We start from the raw sequence: 19,813 nt of genomic DNA on the forward strand, positions 1-19,813 counted from the left end.
AAACTTTTCTCCCTCCCAATTTCCTCCCTCCTTTAATCAAACATGCAGTTTCATTAAGACACCTGCTTTAATACAGTTAAGAAGTCAAATTAAGAACCCAAATAACAAAGGTGTGAAAACTACATTCTATCTAAGGGTGGAAGGATGTCCAAGAGCAGAAAAACCTACTCTAATAATGCCACTGGGTAGAGTTCCTTTTTGTCGCTAGGGAACTAAAAGTTGTGAAAAAGTAAGGGCCAGGCTGCAAGCTTTCTCTCTCCCTCATTCCCAGCACCCCCCACACCCCGCCCCCTTGAGCTATTAAGAGTTGTCAGTGGGGAATGTGCTGCATTAAGTCTCTTCTGGTCAGACTTGGAATCCTGGTGGAGAACAAACCTCACCTAATTTTGGTAAGTGTTTCTTTCCTGGGTGAAAACAGCATCCACTCTTTCCAGTGGGCTAATCAAATGGCCCCTGGCACTGAATCCTGGTTTAAGAAAGTCAAGTTTATTCATTGTTTAAAAGTTCTTGTTTGAGCCTCTTCTCCTTTAATCACAGGAATATTTGCAAAACAAATGGAGCATCTTGCTTTCAAAGCAGGGTTAAAAACAATCAATACTGAATATGACTCTGATTATCAAAAAAAAAAAGTGTCAGTTCACAAAACTGTGTGATAAGGTGGCACTTCTGTATTTTGTTGTTTTGATGTTTTGGGGTTTTTTTCCTAGTTTTTAAGGAAAAGAGTATATAATTGATGAGTTTGCTGGGTATGGCTAATATTCACAACAAAGAGAACTTAGCATCAATAACTGAGCTACTATAATATGTGCAACATTTCTTAAGGTCACAGAATAAAGAGTAAATTCTTGAATAACTGCTAGTGCTAACAGAGGCTTTTGAGAAACCTTAGAAACTAAGAAATCCTTTGGTGGAGAAGGCCTTTTATGACTGAAGTATTTATGCAAGAACTAAAACACAGAAACAGGACATTTCTTGTGCTTGGCTCCAGTGCAATACTGTGAATCAAATGTAATATTCCAGAGTTAAGAGCACATTCTGCTGCAGAAAACAATGTGCTTGAGCCAATTCATTTGGATCAGTCTGATCACAACTGCAAATTAAGTACAGTTATTAATTAAAACACAACACATGACTCACATAAGCTACCTAAGAATAGATTTATATATAGCACATTCCCCGCCAGCAACAGCTTTTGGAATTTTGCTCACAAAGACACTGAAGCAAGGGATTAGTTCTGGTTATAAGGTGAGAACCTATGAGAACTCAGTGCTGAAAAATATCAAAGTCCTAGTAGTAGGTTAGGAATTAGAGACAAATTTCAAAACCAACACGGGAAAAATAAAGAAACAAATAGGCTGAGGGCAAAAAAACAAAGGAAAACACTTATAATTTATTGCACAGTTTTCCTAATATTGAGTTTTGGAAAGCAAACTATGTGCAGTGTGCACTCAGGGAAGACACCTACTTGAAGAACTTGAAGGTTAAATGCCTCCAATATAACAATTTGATGACTACTCTGCATCTGTTAACAGTACTTTCAATACGATCCAATTCTTGTGTGGTACAGTTCCAATAAGTATTCAAAGAATATCAAAGAAACTCATTCTTCCCTTTGTGTTGTTAGGAGATAATGTGGCAGATGCCTTGGGTTTATATAGGTTCAAAAACACACAAAATAAAACCCAATGTGCTCCTCAAAGGAGCTTACCAAGATGCTGTGAGTGTTTCACTTACACATTTGGGGGATCCTAGGAACCACTTACCTGTAGTATTATTCCCTTCTATTCCATGATCACCATTGGCTAGAACTGCTGGTTTAGAAGATGGAGTACCTGCAATAATTATAAGAATAATTAAGCACTATAAAACAATTAGAAAAATGAAAAATAGATCCAACAACTGTGTTACTGGAAAAAATTCTGTCATTCTTCATAGTACTAGCTTAAACCACATAGAAACTTTTCAAAATGTACAGTTTCGATAAAAAGAAACAAAGAAATAGATTTGAATTGTTAATTCCTATCCCAACCAAGCTGTTAAGTATCAGTACAATATATTTGGAGTTAAGCACTATTATATGGTGTAAGATAGAAGTATTAGTTTACATTTTTGTACATGGATACCTCAACGTTCAGCACTATTTGTTAAAAAGATTATCCTACTTGTTGCCCTCAACGCAGAGAAACTAAAGCAGATACTTTAAAGCAACTGAGGCCAATAGGAGAAGGGGACCAGGAACTAGAGAAAAAGTTAGTTCAAGAAGAATTAACTTAAAAGGTAACACACATGCACAGGAAATCAATGCAAGTCAACTCCCTATATAGCTATTCTTATCTCAACTAGCAAAAACCCTTGGTCCTTCCTATTATTGCTTATACTCTCTCTTCAACAAAATTAGAGATAAGGGCAAAATAGTTTCTGCCAGGTAGTGAGGGGTAAGGGAGGGGAAGGGGGTAAAGGTGGGGGGCGGGAAATGACCCAAACATTGTATGTACATATGAATAAAATAAAAAAAAAAGATTATTCTTATTCTATTCAATTGCCTGTGCAAATGTGCAACTCTCTGGAAAATCAACTGACCACATTATGTTATAGGATTTCTGTAAGTCTAGCCATTTTGCCAGTACCACAAATAGATTACACTATTTGTATAAAAATCAAAATACAGGGCTGGCAGAGTGGCTCAAATGGTAATAGTACCTGCCTAGCAAGCACGAGGTCCTGAGTTCAAACTCCAGTACTGCCAAAAAAAAAAAAAAAAGAATAAATAAAGAGAAAGGCAAAGTCAAATTAAGATAATTTCAGCCCTTCAACCTGGGTCTTTTTCAAAATTGTTTCATTCCCTTTTTCATTAAACATTTTTATTAGTTTATAATAGTTGCACATGGGTTACATTGTGACATTTCCATATTTCTTTGCTTTTCTGTATTAATTTTAGAATCAAATGCTGATTTATACAAAACAATCTTGATGAGATCTTATTTTCAATTGCATTGAATATGTAAATCAATTTCAAGAAGTTCAACTTTTTCTGACCAGCTCTAACTATATTTAACATGTCAGCAATCTGCCTAGCTCTACAGTCAGCTAAGAGAGTTTCCAGTGAGTAATTCTCAAGACTCTCTGAAACATTTTTCATATGACATGTGAAAAAACTAGACTAAAATATACTACTAAAATATAAAATGCAAGATTTTATCTTAGAAGTTAACAACAAATGCTGTCTAATCTTCTGGCCCCCACAAATGCAGGACATTAAATGTCTCATTGAGAAGACCATTGACTCTGTTATCTCAGAGGAGCAACCAAAAAGAAGCACATAAAGGAACCAAATAAAGTTATCAATTAATTGGAAGAAGGGGATAAAAGGTAAAAAAGAAACAGAGACAGACACTTTCATTAAATATCTACTCTGTAACATGTACCTTGCTAAGTCTTCACATAATGTACTTTACTTATCCAGAGAGATGCCAAAATATGTTCCATCCCACATTTGGCATAAATTCTCTTTTATTGTCACATAATAATAAGCTTTTAAGATTTATCTTTCCTAGCTCAAGAAAGACTATATATTTTTTAGTATCTGACTCACTTTAAAATGCAGGTTACAAGCAAATGGAAATTATAATAAAAAATGGTATCTTTGGCCATGAGAGTGGTAAATCATCTTATAATTCGATACTAGCCAGTATTGACAAAGGGTAGGAAAACATATTCCCACACGCTGTTTAGGGGAAATAAATTGGAGCAAACTTTTTAGGTGACAATTTGTTAGTGTACCAAATTTGGAAATGCCCTTTTAACTCAATCCATGTTTTGTATTTAGTTCACACACATAGATGAATATAAGTAGAATGTAAACAAATGTAAATTTTATGTCATTATTTCGTCTGTCTTTTTTAGGGGAAGGTAAGTAAAGTACTGGGGGGTTTGAACTCAGGGGTTTGTCTAGTGCTTGCTAGAAAAGTCATCTACCACTTGAACTATACTCCAAGCAAGGCATTACTTAAAAACAAATACACACCAAAAGATTCACTATTTTGTAAAAATAGTATGCAGCCATTAGGAGAAATTAACCAGTACTTCATATACTGATGTGAGAACATACCAAGATAAATATGGAACAATATATACCAAATACCACTGGCAATTGCTAATGAATGGGATGCAGGGGGCGTTGGAAATACTTCAAGTCCTGTTTTGAGCACATTAAAGAGGTCCCCCCTCCCCTGCTCCAGTACTAGGGGGTTGAACTCTGGGTCTTGCACTCTCAACCACTTAAGCCACTCCACTAGCCCATGTTAAAGAATTTAAGAATAAATAAAAGCTGGGTGCTGGTGACTCACACCTGTAATCCTAGCTACTCAGGAAGCAGAGATCAGGAGGATCGCGATTCCAAGCCAGCCAGGGCAAATAGTTAGCAAGACCCTATCTCAAAAAAAACCATTACAAAAAAGGTCTAGTGGAATGGTTCAAGGTGTAGGACCTGAGTTTAAACCCCAGTACCACAAAAAAAAAAAAAAAAAAAAGTGAATAAAGATGGCAAAAGGCCGCACGTGTGTCAACAGCAGAGAAGGATGGGCAATACATATATATATATTTTTTTTTATATCTTTGCCCTAAGCATCTCTAATAACCTGAAAATTAACCCCTTCTTAAGAGATCCCTGCTTTCCTTTTATACTAGGGAACTATTACTATGAATTGTAATTGCTAATACTATTTTTTTCCTTTTCTTTTCCAAAAGGAAACTATTAATTAAGAGATAAGCGTTTACAGTCATTCTTCCTTGGTATCCAAGGGAAGACATCCTATGAATATGGAACCCATGGATTTGGCAAACCAACTCTATTTTCAAATCAGAGTCAGAAAAAAAAAAAAAACTATTCTTGCAAAAATGCCACACAGATTGCTTTATGCATAGATATAAACTTTCTCAAATAACGTTACTGAGACTATAAAGAGAGTTTAGGATTAGACATTTAATGCTTACCTACCATTATGCTGTGTAGACTCAACTGATTGTTAGTCTGTACATTAACACAAGCTAAGCCTGAACAAAATTAGTTCAGTTTAACAAGCAAAATTAATTCAATTCCATTTAATAAGCAATAACTGCACATCTACCACATGAGCTCTCTTTAATGCAGATCTGGCCATGTTTCCCAATACCCTGGTGGTTCTCCAGACAAATTAACAAACCTACTAGTGACTGATTTACAGTTAACAATGAGAAAAATAACAGTGAACATTTAGCACTGTAAAATTGACAGAGTACTTCTGTGTTACTGGATTTAGTCCCACTTTGCAGGTAAGACTTAGAAAAACTTAGAAGTTGCATTTGATCAGTTAGTCAATGGCAGAAGCACAGCCTCTAAGCCCGTATCTTCTCATTTTAAACTTAATTTAAAACTCTTCATTTTAAATTTAAGACTGCACAATACTATTCATCTGCCTCTCCGTGTTTCTCTCCTGTTACTTCTGTCACTGGGGTTTGAACTCAGGGTCTAGTACTTGCTAGCAAAATCATTTACCACTTGAACGAGTGACTCCTGTCACTTCTCCTGTTTACCTGGTACTCCAACCTTTGGTTTCTTACTTCAGGTTGCTGGTAAACTTTGAATTAATCTGTACCTTCTGTATTTGCTGGAATGTAACAGTAAAGAAGTAGAAGTAATCCAAAAGTTTCAGTGTGAGACAACAAACAGCTTCATTATGAAGACTTTACAAACTCATGAGAATTATACTCCCTCAAGTCTGTGCTCTTTATTGAAAAACAACATTTAAATTTCCCAAACATGTTAATATAATAATTCCACCTTTTGAATTAAATAAACTAACCTTTAGTTACCATGTACAGTACCTACAAAATAATAAACTAAGCAGAAAGCATGCATTCATAAAAACTGGATGGTTTCATAGAAAGAACATGGGATTTCACTGTTTGAAAAAGGGGTCAGGTAGCCAGACACCAGTGGCTCACACCTGTAATCCTACTTCCTCAGAAGGCAGAGATCAGAAGGATCCCAGTTCAAAACCAGTCCTAGCAAAGTTTTTGAGACCCTATCTCAAAAATACTCATCACAAAAATAGGGATGGTGGAGTGGTTCAAGGTGTAGGCCCTGAATTCAAACCCCAGTACCACAAAAACAAAACAAAACAACAACAACAAAAAAAAAAAAACCCCAGGACTGAGGAACAAAGGGGGAATGGAAATATAATGGAGGGGGTAAACTTGTTCTAGGTATACTGTATGCACATGTGGAATTATTACAATGAAATCCTCTCATATTATTAGTGTATCATAATTCAAAAAAAAAAAAAGAACATGGAGTTTAAAATGAGAAGATATGGGTATAGAAGCTGTGCTTCTGCCATTGACTAACTGATCAAATGCAACTTCTAAGTTTTTCTAAGTCTTACCTGCAAAGTGGGACTAAATCCAGTAACACAGGAGAAGTACTCTGTCAATTTTATAGTGCTAAATGTTCACTGTTGTTATTTTCATTGTTAACTGTAAATCAGTCACTAGTAAGTTTGTTAATTTATTATAGACTAAGGCAGGCATGGTGGCTCATGCTTATAATCTCAGCACTAAGGAGGCTGTAGCAGGAAAATCATGAGTTCAAGGCCAGTCCAGGCTACAAAGTTTGTTCAAGACGAGCTTAGGCTATACAGTGTGACCTTTTCTGAAAAAAATCAAAAACAAAAACAAAATGTTATAATTAAAAATGCTGCCAGATGCTGGTGGCTCACATCTGTAATCCCACCTACTCAGGAGGATCATAATTCAAGGCCAGTGGGGGCAAATAGTTTGGGAGACCTACTTAGAAAATACTCAACACAAAAAAGGACTAGCAGAGTGATTCAAGTGGTAGGGTGTCTGCCTAGTAAGCATGAGGCCCTGATTTCAAACCCCAACTCACCCCACCAAAAAAAAAAAAAAATTAGGTTTCAGAATAGGAAAAAGGCTTGCCAAATTATCTTCCAGGTAAGATTTGTTAAGCTCTTAGCACTGGAACATTGCACATTACTGGGTAAGTCCTAACTCAAAAGATGCTATACTGTCTTCTTTCAATGATTAACTTCCCAAGGAACCCTCATTTCATGAAATGAAAAATTTTCTCAGATACAGCATATAGCACTCAAAACAAGACACACTTTTTAAAAAATTAACCATGTTCTCTGAGAAATCCGGATAGTCACTTTTGTGTGTGTGTGTGTGTGTGTGTGTGTGTGGTACTGGGGTTTAAACCCAGGGCTTTGCACTTTTTACAAAGCAGGTGCTCTAACGCTTGAGACATACCTCCAAGTCTCAAAATTGCTTTTTTAAAAAATCCCTTCTCCAAGAGATTTCAGATTCCCACAGCTGGCAAATAAACCTGAAAGGAAAGAAAAGTAGCAAAAAGCTGAGAGGCATGTGTAGTGTGAGGAAGAGAACCACAGTGAGTCAGCTTTGGGCAAAAGGGGTGGTAGGACACACAGGTATTCAGCAGTCTTAACTCAAGGGTACCTTTTTCTTCATTAAATCAAGACTCATGCCAACACTGCCCTCTGGTGGCCCATTGGGTTGGTGGCAATATTCCAAAAAAGGGCCCACACAGTCAGCTGAACAAAGAAATTCTGCAATACATCTAGTTATCATCCTTTTTAGGACTAATTTAGGCCCTGTCACATGTATTAACGTTTCTCAATCGCAGATGCACATACACATCTGTGAGTATCTGTTAAAACATACTGGAAGACCTCACCCCCAGTGTGTGTGATTCTGTGTGGAGCTAAGAATTACACTTTGAACAAACCCACCACATGAACTGGCTTTGCTGGTTGAGGTACCATACTTTGAGAACCACTGTCCTAGGTTACTTTCTTACTCTACAGAAATAAGATTTTAGCCTCAAAGACATCCTAAAATGTTAGGGGAAAAAAAAAAAAAAAACATTCTCTTAATCTTACAAATAGGACTAAGCACAGAGTACAGAAAAATTCAAGTAACTTGCCCACAAATTTGCCAGTTGTTTGTGTATGAAGGTCAACAATGTGCTAGATGTTCATTTAAAAGAAGAATCACAGAATTATTGCTTTGTTATTCATATCTGAAAGGTTCTGTCTTTTGTCTCTCTCACTGAGAAAACAGGGTCATAGAATGCTGACAATGAATAATTATTAAGAAGAGATTATTTCTGAAGCAAAAAAAAAAATTCAAGTAGTATATTCTGAAAATGAATTTGAGAATTGTGTTTTCAAGATGACAGGCATTTTAGAAATAGTTAACAACAGTTTTATTCCCAGACATTGGCTATTAGGACAGTTTAGGAATAAAAAGGGAAAGAATATAATATGTACACAGAAAAGTCCTGAAAGCAATGACAAACCCAGTAGCATCAAACACACTTTATGAGCTTGAAATACCATATCACACTTTTACAAAAATAGGGCTTCTTGGGGAAACTGGTGATTCCAGGATTGGAGCAGAAATTATACTCAGAGGAAAGAGCAATTTTCCTACTTTGTGAAAAAAGACATAAAGACAGCCCTGCTTTCTCACCCCTCATTTTCAAATTGAAGGCAATGAGGGTGGGCATATAAAAATTAAAGGAAATAGACCTTGGCTCCTCCTCCTTAAACACAACTACTGGTGGTTATGATCTCCAAAGGATATTCCCCTTTCTACAGGGATCCCCTGGAGCATTCATGACCTGGGAATCTAGCTGTCTCCACCTACAGAGAACAAAGACAAGAGATTCCTGACCTAGGCCTCTGCCTCATACCAGCAGGAAGTAGCCAAAGACTAACTACCTATTTCCAAAAAGACTAACTACTCATTCCCTAAAAGATTTCAGGGTCTCTAGTCCTTCAGTGGGAATGTTGGGGAGGGGATGGAAGAGGGGATAGGGAAAGGGAGGGGAGGGGAGGGGAATAGGTAGGTAGTCCTTAGGTGTGCTTTAGGACTTCCCTTTACTAGACATGATTTCCCCTCCCCAACATTCCCCACTGAAGGACTAGAGACCCTGAAATCTTTTAGGGAATGGGTAGTTAGCATTATTAGCACACCGAAAGACTAAAGCACACCTAAAGACTACCTACCTACTCCCTAATAAGGAGGGGAGGGGAGAGAGGAAATCATGTCTAGCAAAAGGAAATCCTAAAACACACCTATTATCCCTGTGATTTCAACAGACCTGAATGACACCTCTCTTTAGCAACCATCTTAGCCACCCAGATCCATTATCATAATGACTACATGTATTCCCCCAACTATTTAAACCTGTATGTCTATACCCCAAGTTACTTACTCTGCCTCTTCCCAGGGCATATCCCAAGCCGTGTAATAAATCTCCTTTCTCTGCCTTCATCATGCCTCTTTATTTGGCGAACAGGGGTGAGGCCAAACCTGGTATGTGGAATCTCAGGACTTTCAGCCTTAGCTCCAAAACTCCGGTTTCAATCTCCACTTCTCTCTCTTATTCTTAGGCAAGCCTTTTTTTTATGATAGTACTGGAGTTTGAACTCAAGACCTCATACTTGCTAGGCAGGTGCTCTACCACTTGAGCCTCTGCACCAGCCCTATTTTTGTGTTGGATATTTTTGAGATAGGGTCTCATGAACTATGTGCTGGGGTCACTTAGAATCACAATCCTCTACTACAAGAGTAGTCAGGATGACAGACATGAGTCACCAGTGCCCAGCGCCTAGGTGAGCCTTCTACAAGCAGTGTTTAGGAAGCTGGCATGGAAAAAAAAAATAGCAACTTAACAATTTAATAATATTGTACATATAAACTATTGTTCTTTCTGAACAGGTTCAACTAAATGCATACATAAAACTCCAATTGGTCCAAAAGAATATTCAGTAAAAATTTTAAAAGTCTTCTCTCAAGTCCTATATGCCAGCTAGCCAGTTCTTTTTCCCAGAATAACCACTGTTATTAATTTCTGGAGAAACCTTCCTTAGTTAATGAACTTTAAATGACAAGTTATTTACATGTTAAGATTCAATAATTTGTATTTAAAAAAAGTTTCTAAAAAAACATTTGTACCAGGGCTGGGGGTTTAGCTCAGTCTAGCACACAAAAGGCCCTGGGTTCAATTCCCAGCCCTGTTAACAACAAGAAAGGAAAAAGGAAAAAGAAAAGAAAAAAAAAAAAAAAACCAAACTTTCTTCTCTTGGGTCAAGATGAAGTAAAAGAAAATCCATTACTACTACTTCTTTGTCTTTAACTACTCAGGCTCAGTCCCAGATGGTAGAAGCAATACACAGCTAAAGGAAAGGGAGAATGAAAAGAAGCAAGCTTCCTTCATCTATAAGTAATGAGGGTCATTAATGGGGATGGAAGGAGGATCCTAGACACAGCTACAGTTACTTCAGCAAAAACTCACCATTTCCTTTCTTCCTACTAAGTTTCCTTTACTTTTAAGTTAGTCAGTCAAAGGGACAAAAAGGGATTCACACTCACTTGTAGGAGGACTGTCTTCACCAAATGCACACTAAAAAAAAAAACCCTCAAGACAAGGTAGAAAACCAGTAGTGCACATTGGATGGTGTAGACCTTGAGAAAGCTACACTAAAGGAAAGGCATCAGTGAGACCTTTATCCCCTAAGGAACAAAACTCTCAAGCCTCTGATAAAGGAGGACCAAACCCTATCAGCCTAAGGCACAGGTGAAGAACTGTGCCCTACTGCAGCAGGGAAAAAAAGTAGAGAAAGTCCCAGGTTAGGATTCCATCTCAATACCATGAACAGACGCTACTCTGTGACAGGAATAGTATCACTAAGAAAGACTGAACCAACCATGAGATAATGGCACATGAATGAAGCAAAACAAAACCTGCCAGGCTAGCAGTCTTCTAATAAAGGAGAGACAAAAACATGGAGAAAGAACCCTCAAGAGGCACAAGTACACAGGAAAGGCCAAAAGCTAAGAATAGAGCAAGAATATTAAAGAAAAACTTTCCAAAGGCCTGGGGCCTTGGATTTGATTCCCAGCACTACAAAACAACAAAAAAATAAGTAAATAAAAATACCAAACAAGCAAAAAAAACTTCTGAAGAAAAAAACCTTCCAGTGCCACAGTCTCCACTCCAAACACAAGGATTAGAAGACAGGTAGTACACTGAAGGTAATCATAGAAAAACAAAACACAAAACTAGTTCAGCTCCTCCTTTAAATTGATTCAACTCATGAGACATGCCCTGTGTTAGGCATATTTTTTACATGAGTAAATAAATACAGAACATTAGAAAAGGGGGGGGGGGGAGACACAAAGCAGCCAGGTGTGGTGGCACACTGCCTATAATACAAGCAATAAGGAGGGAAAGGCAGAAGGATGCCAAGTTCGAGGATAGACGGGGATAAATAGTGAGTCTGAGACCAGCCTGGGTTACATAGTCAGGTACTTCTTTTAAAGAGGAAGGAGGATGAAAGAGGTGGAGGAGGGAGGGAGGGAGGGACGGAGGGAGAGAGGGAGAGACAGAGAGAGAGAGAGAGAGAGAGAGAGAGAGAGAGAAAGAGAGGAAGCAAGCAACTGGGCTGAGAGGTGACAAAGACTTTCAAATTACGACACAGAAACTATGAATTTTTTGTGGCGAGGGCATCACATGCTAGGAACATGCTCTACCACTGAAGTACATCCCCAGCTCCAAATAACTATGCTAAATATGTTAAAAATCTATAGTAAAAAAGGTGAAAGCACACAAAAAAGATGGGAAATTCATCAGAAAGATGGAAATTACAAGAATTAGTCAAAAATGATACAAATCGAAAGTAGAAAACACTGGCCAGGTGCCAGTAGCTCTTAGCTGCTTGGGAGGCTGAGATCAAGAGAATTACAGTTTGAGGCCAGCCCAGATGAATAACTCAAGCAATAGAGTGCCTGCTTTACAAGCAGGAAGCCCTGAGTTCAAACTTCAATCCCACCCTCCCACCCCCAAAAAAGAAAAGAAAAGAAAAGAAAAAAATACTTGGAAAGCACATCATTACTTTTTTTACACAACCAGGAAAAGAATCAGGAAACTTAAAGATATGTCACAAGAAAAGTGCCCCAATTGGAGGAGGGGAGATAAAGGAGAATGATGGAGGGGGTGAATTCACTTGTGATGTAAAAACTTTTGTAAATGTCTCACTGTACCCCCAGCACAACAATAATATAAACAAACAAACAAACCCAGCACTACCAGGAAAAGAAAGAAGAAATTTTTTTTTAACATTTTTAACAAAAACAAGCCCCTCAAATGAAACACAAAGTGAACAGAGCATCCAGTGATGATGGGACAATACATAACCAAAAAAAATCAGAATCCAACAAGAAGATAGTATGAAGCAGTACAAATGCTTCAAAAGATAGCAGCCAAAAATTTCCCAATCTTAATGAACCACACCAAAGCACAGATTAAGAAACTCAGAGAGGCTGGCAGAGTGGCTCAAAGAATAGAGCACCTGCTTAGCAAGCATGACACCCTGAGATAAAACTCCAGTCCTGCCAAAATAAATAAGCTTAGAGTACAAGCAGAAAAAAAAACTATATAAACACAACCTGTGTAGACTAATAAAAATCAAAGATAAAGATAAAATCTTGAAGGCAACTAGAGGGAGAGAAAGAATATGTTTTACTCTCCTTCAAGTTCATCAATTTTTATTTGACGTATTTTGAAGATTTCCTGTCACAAAAATAAATGCTGTATATATACATTAATTGTTTTGTCTTTTTTTTTTTTTTTTTGAACCTGGAGTCTTACAAATGCTAGGCAAATATAACACTTCTGAGCTATATCTCTAGTCCGTGTGCTATGTCTTCTGTAATTGACCCTTTTATCATTATGTAATATCCTTTTTATTCTTGGTAATATTGTTTATCCTGAAGTTTCTTTTCTCTTATTAATATAGCCACCCTGGCTTCCATTAGTGTTTGCATGAACACTAATGTTCACTGTCTCCATTCTTATAGTCTGTACCCATTAATAACTGTGGTTTTCTTAGAGAAATCATATAGCTAGGTCTAAATCTTGAGCCACTCCACCAGTCTTTTTTTGTGAAGAATTTTTTTTGAGATAGGGTCTCAAGAATTATTTGCCTGGCCTGGCTTCAAATTAATCCTCCTGATCTCTGCCTCCTGAGTAGCTAGGATTATAGGCATGAGCCACTGGTCTACGGTCAGTATGTTCTTTATTCCATTTTTTTTTTTTCATTTTCTGCTTGCTTTTGGATTAACTCAACACGGCTGGGATTGGTGGTACATGCCTGTATTCCCAGCACTCGGGAGGCTCAGGCAAGGAGGATTATGAGTTAGAGGATAGCCTGGGCTACATAACAAGTTCATGTCTAGCCTGACACAGTAAGAAGACCCTGTCTCAAAACATCAAACAAGCAGTAAGAAATATAGAAAAAGTGAACAACACTATCATCCACCTAGATTTATTTGTCAAAAACAGAATACTCTACCCATAAGTAGCATAATACACATTATTTCAAGTGCTCACAGAACACTGTCCACACACGTGTCACAAAACATTCCTTGACAAATTAAAATGAATTGAAATTGTGAAGAATGTCTTCTGACCAGAACAAAACTAAACTGAAAATAAATTGTAGAAAGTTATCTGGAGCCAGGCACAGATGACTTACTTGCGCCTATAATCCTAGCTACTCAGGATACATGAGATTCTATCTTGAAAAAAAAAAAAACAAAAAAACAAAAAACAACTCATCACAAAACAGGGCTGTGGAGTGGCTCAAGTGGTAGAGCACCTGCCTAGCAAGAGCGAGGCCCTGAGTTCAAGTCCAACTCCAAATATTACAAATTAAGTAATATACTTCTAATAACACATTGGTCAAACAGAAATTCACAGGGAGATTAGAATATATTTTAATTAAATGAAAATAAAAACAGCATATCAAAATCCACAGGACATGGCTAAAAAAGGTAAATTATAACATTAAAGGTTTATGTTAGGAAAGAAACAATTATCGACTCAATTATCTAAGCTGTCATTATATGTAACTAGAATGAGCAATTCAACTGAAACAAAAAAAGGAAATGATAAAGATATGAGCAAAAGATGAAAACAGAGGCTGGCAGGATGGCTAAAGTGGTAGAATGCCTGCCTGTAAGTGTGAGGCCCAGAGTTTAAACCTCAGTAACAGATTTAAAAAAAAAAAAAAGACAATTAAAAAAAAAGTAATGGGCTAGGTTTAAGCCTTGTATGTACATATGAATAATAAAAGAAAAAGGAAAAAAAACAGAGTTTGAGGCCATCCTGGGCTATATAATGAAATCCTATCTCAAAAAAAAAAAATCCAAAATAAAAATAAATAAAATTACCTGTACCCTAAAAAAAAAAAAAAAGTAATGGGCTAGGTTCCGGTGGCTCACGCCTATAATCCTAGCCACTCAGGAGGCAGAGATCAGGAGGATTGTGGTTCCAAGCCAGCCCAGGCAAATAGTTCTAGAGACCCAAATCTAGAAAATACCATCACAAAAAAGGGCTGGTGGAGTGGCTCAAGATGTAGGCCCTGAGTTCAGTACTGGGGGAAAAAAAAAAAAAAAAGTAATGAACCCACAACTCAGAGCTTTAAAAAGATCAGTAAAATAGAGAAGACCTCTATCTAATTTACCAGGGAAAAAAATACAAATTCCCAATATAAGGAATGAAAGAAGGGACATTACAAGAGATCCTATAGACATTAAAAGAATGAATAATAAACCAGGCATCAGTGGCTCAAGCCTGTAATCCTAGTTACTCGGGAGACAGAGATCATCAGGATTGAGGTTTGAAACCAGCCCAGGAAAATAGTTTGGAAAACCCAATCTCAAAAATACCCATCACAAAAAAAGGGCTGGTGGAGTGGCTCTAGCAAGTGTGAGGCCCTGAGTTCAAACCCCAGTATCAAAAAAAAAAAAAGAGAGAGAAGAATATTGCAATTTTGTCTCCATTAATTTGACAATTTGAGAGGAAATGGACCAATGAATTCCTTGAAATAAACAAATTATAAAAACTTGCTTGGAGAAGAAATAGATAACCTGAATAGTCCTATTATTTCTTAAAGAAGTTTCATTATCAAACTTAAATCTTGACAAAGAAAACTAGGTGGAGATGGCTTCATTTGATGAATTTTATCAAACATTAAAATTAAGAAAAGTGATCAATTCTACACAAACTATTATAGAAAACAGAAGGAACATTTTCTGAACCTTCCCCCCACCCTTTTTTTTTTATAGTTGGGGTACTAGGGATTGAACTCTGGGCTTCTCACATGCTAAACAAATGCTCTGCCACTTGTCAGTTGGTTTTTGAGATAGGGTCTCCTTAACTTTTTTACCCTGGCTAGCCTAAGCAGTGATCCTCCGTAAGACTATAAGTATGTGCCACCAAGTCTGGCCTAGCTCATTTATAGACAGCATGACCCCAATCCAAAGACATTACCAGTCTACTAAAGACCAATATTCCCTCATGAATATAAATGCAAAAATTCTCAACTAAACATTAGTACACCTGATCCAAGAATATATAAAACAAAAAAATCAATCTTCTTTTAATTACTTTAATCCATGCTTTAATCCTGACCTGGCATGACCCTGACCCAAAAAACAGGGTCTTTTCGTTCAACTGTAAGCACAGAATTTTATGTATCTAACTTTACAAAAAGGGACTTTCAATAAGAGGTACAGTAGACATTGTAATTTAGGAATTAAGAAGGTAATCAAAATTAAAAGCTTCATAAACACATATTCAACTAATGGGTGATTAGTCTATTTCCTTAGTTTCCAATAAATTTAAACAGTTATTAGCCTATACTAAAAATCTCAGTTTCCTCAGGGTTTCTAAGATTATGACACAAAGCATAATCCCCAATCTACTTTTTGAAGTGTATATCCAGTCTGGCTTAAATACTTACCTTCAACATGGCTAGTATCGGAGCAAGGTTTCTTTTTTGACTCAGCTTTCTCGTCAACATCCAGAAGAGGAATATAGTCTGTCTTCCCAACAGTTTCCCCCACAACATCATCAAAAGGCTCTGCCTCCAGTGTGGCAATGAAGTCCCGCTTTATCTCTTCCTCAATTTCTGGAGATGGCTCTGTCAATGCATCTGCAAGACTGAGGTCAGCCATTTTGCACCACTGCAACTTCCTATTAAAAGGAAAAGAGATGTTTCAATTGATAAGCACTGCAAATGGAAAAATGGAAAAATATCTTTATAAACTCTCATCAGTTATTTTAAAAAAAAAAAGAACCAAAATTTAAAATTTTGGAGCCAGAAGAGTACTCCTTGTTTGCAAAGTGAGAAAACAAAAGCTCAGAAACAACTATTCACTTTTTTTCTCACATCTCTGGGAAGTAGACAAAACAAAAGCTATTTTGTTCTTTTTATGAAATAAGAAAAAAAAAGTACAAAAAAAAAATCAACTTATCCAAAGTTATAGTAAGATCCAAATCAGGACTTTTGATTTCAAGTATCATACTCTTTCACCTAAGCCGTGTGTCTTCATTTCCAAGTCATAAAGAGGTCAAATTAGAATATTCCCATAAAATCAGATTACATTACTATTAGGCAAATAAAAATCATCTTTCTTGACTGAACACTGTGAGTATGGGCCTTATCATGGAATGAGTACTGCTTTATGAATCACTTGAGGATAGCCCAGTCACCAAACTACAACACTTAGCACTGGTGACATGAAAAAAATATAACGTTCCTTGAATTATACAGCAGGGATGGCCATGCAAATTACCAATTTTACAGAATTCCACGCTCTTAATTTTTAAATTTTTAAACAATATACTATAGGCAAAACTGTAAGTAACTAGTCTAGAAAATATCAAAATAATGCAGTAGCCAGGCGCCGGTGGCTCATGCCTATAATCCTAGCTACTTAGAAGGCAGAGATCAGGAGGATCCTGATTCCACAAGACCCTATCTCAAAAATAAACGCTTCACAGAAAAGGGCTGATGGGGTGGCTCAAGGTATAGGCCCTGAGTTCAAACCCAAGCACCACAAAAAAAAAAAATTAACTAATTAATTTAAAAATAATGTAGTAAAAAAATCCAAAGGAGAGGAATTCCAAGATGGCGGCTAGAGGTAGGAAGCAGAAAGCGAGCCTCCTATAGTGAAATCTTGGAGAGACGCTGGAGACACACTTTGCAGGCATAATCACCGAGAAAAGGCATAACTTTGACCCCTCCACACCTCCAGCCGGCGCAGAAAATCTCCACTTCACGTTAAATGGAGAAACAAGGAGGGCCCCCAGGCTGCCAGTCGCCGGCACCCAGACGGCTTGGGAAGACAGGGACCAGGTGAGCTTTGCGGTACCACGGTACTCCCACAGACAAGCCTAGGCCATAGCAGCATAGCCCCCTGGACAGACTGACCTCCACCGGGGGAAAAAAGAGAAACTGACTAATAAGCAATAAGAACAATAAAGACACGTGGGAAAGAGGGTGGGGCGCCCTGAGCGCTGAAGATTGGGGGAAGGGAACCCTTCCCAGGACTGTAAATAAACAAGCCGGGTGGGCCGGAGAGCCTCTGGCGAGAGCAGGGGCATGCACCCAGAAACCAGGAGCGGGAAAGCTGGTGAGAGTGGCGGAGGGAGGAAAACTCTACAGGAGAGGAGGGAAGACCCACTTCCCACATGAACTGTAAACAAACATGGCAGCTGGCAGGAGCAGCAGCACCGCACAGTAATCAGGAGCAGGAAAGCTTGTGAAAGTGGAGGTAGGAGGAGAACTGCACAGGAGAGGGGGGAAGACCCACCTCCCACATGAACTGTAAATAAACACGCAGGCCTGAGAACGCAGGTGCAGTGTCACCTTTCCCAGTGCTTGGAAAGAGGAAAGCTTGTAGCAGAGGCTCATGCACAGGAGAAATCTGAGCAAACAAAGCCTGCAGGGCCAGGTGAGTGCTAAGCTCACCCCAGAGATCTGCATAAATAACACCTCCAGCAACAGCAGGCTGACAGCAGCAGGCAGGCAAGCCACAGCTGCAGATACCATTCTCAGAACTGTCTCCAGACTCTTTTTTTTCCCTCTTTTTCTCCCTACCTTTGATGAGAGAACAACCGAATTACACCTGCAAGCTGAAAAACTTACTGAAACTGTATTGCATTTGAACTTGGGACATTTGGTGGGGTTTTTTTTGTGTGGGTGTGTGTAGTTTTGTTCTACTTTGTGTGTCCTCTTTGATGAGACAACTACAGAACAACATCTGAGGCACCATCACCAGGATTGGAGACTGAGACTTCACTGCATTTGAACTTGGAGGTTTTTTGGTTTTTTAAAATTTTCTATTTTTTCATTTTACTTTAATACATTTTTATAAATAGATTTTTCTTTCATTTACTTATTTTTTATTTTTATTCTTACCTTTATTTTTTTATTTTCAATCCTCTCTCTCTCTCTAATGTCTGTTCAGCTTACTGTCAATTAGTACACTATCGCTCCCTGTTTATACCTGTGAAACTTTCTTGTCTGATTCCTTGTTCTGTTTTCTCCTTCTTGTCTGTGTATTTGTTTTTCCCTTTCCTTTAACTTCTTGCTTTCCATCTCAGCTCACCCTTCCATTCTAAATATTACCATTGTTATTATTACAAGCCAGAAAATACTTAATTGCACACAGTACAGGGACAGTAACAACACCAAAGACAATGACGGGAAGACAGAAAAAACAGGGAAACCAGTTTCCCCACAGCAAAAAATTAGTACAGGAACCAGAGGGGAATGAAGAAAACAGGTACTCAGATCCAGACTCCAACAAAATGAAGATAAACTATGCCAAAGAACCCAATGAAGCCCACAAGAATAATTTAAAAGAAGAAATACTACAGGTACTCAATGAGAAATTTATAGAGATGATACTGGATAGGGTCAACCAAAATGTACAGGAGACACTCAAGAAGTTCCAAGACAACAAAAATAGAGAATTTGAAAAAGCAAAAGAAGAGATAAAGGAAACCATAGAAACACTGTATAAAAACCAAAGTGAAAGAGAGAAAACGATGAATAAACAGATAAATGAACTCAGGACAAAAATAGACAACATTAAAGAGGAAAACAGCCAGGATATGGAAAACCTCAGAAAAAAGGACGAAACAGAACTGCAAAACAAAACGGAAAGCCAATCCAGCAGAATAGAACAAACAGAAGACAGAATCTCAGAACTTGAAGATGAAATAGTAATTAAAGGAAAAACCAAAGAACTATTAGGAAAATAGTTCTTAAAAGAAAATGCAAGAACTCACCGACTCCATCAAAAGACCAAACTTGAGAATCATGGGCATCGAAGGAGAAGAGGTGCAAGCGAAGGGAATGCGTAATATATTTAACAAAATAATAATGGAAAATTTCCCAAATCTAGAGAAAGATATTCCCATACAGATGCAAGAGGCCTCCAGAACACCAACAGACCAGATCAAAATAGAACTACCCCACGACATATCATCATTAAAACAACAAGTTTAGAAACTAAGGAAAGAATATTGAAGGCTGTGAGAGAGAAAAAACAAGTAACATACAAAGGTAAACCCATCAAAATCACAGCAGACTTCTCAACAGAAACATTAAAAGCAAGAAGAGCATGGGGTGAGATCTTCTGGGCACTGAATGAAAATAACTTCAACCCTAGGATGCTCTACCCAGCAAAACTATCATTCAAAATAGATGGAGCAATAAAAGTCTTCCATGATAAGCAGAAACTAAAACAATATGTGACCACAAAGCCACCATTACAAAAGATTCTGCAAGGGATCCTGCACACAGAAAGTGACACCCAACTTAACCATGAAAAGGCAGGCAGCACCAAACCACAGGGTAAGAAAAAGCAAGAC

General features: G+C 37.7%; 1 protein-coding gene across 1 annotated transcript in view; it reads right to left on the bottom strand.

Annotated features, from left to right (window-relative positions):
- The window catches only part of Map4 (microtubule associated protein 4), a 167,873-nt gene that overhangs the window by 99,071 nt on the left and 48,989 nt on the right, over positions 1-19,813 (bottom strand). Inside the window, 2 exon segments of the mRNA XM_074060345.1 lie at positions 1,764-1,832; positions 15,891-16,123. Of these exon segments, the coding sequence (XP_073916446.1) occupies positions 1,764-1,832; positions 15,891-16,104 (283 nt within the window). The 5' untranslated portion in view covers positions 16,105-16,123.

Source organism: Castor canadensis, chromosome 17 (genome assembly GCF_047511655.1).
Source record: "Castor canadensis chromosome 17, mCasCan1.hap1v2, whole genome shotgun sequence".
NCBI classification, from domain to species: Eukaryota; Metazoa; Chordata; class Mammalia; order Rodentia; family Castoridae; genus Castor; species Castor canadensis.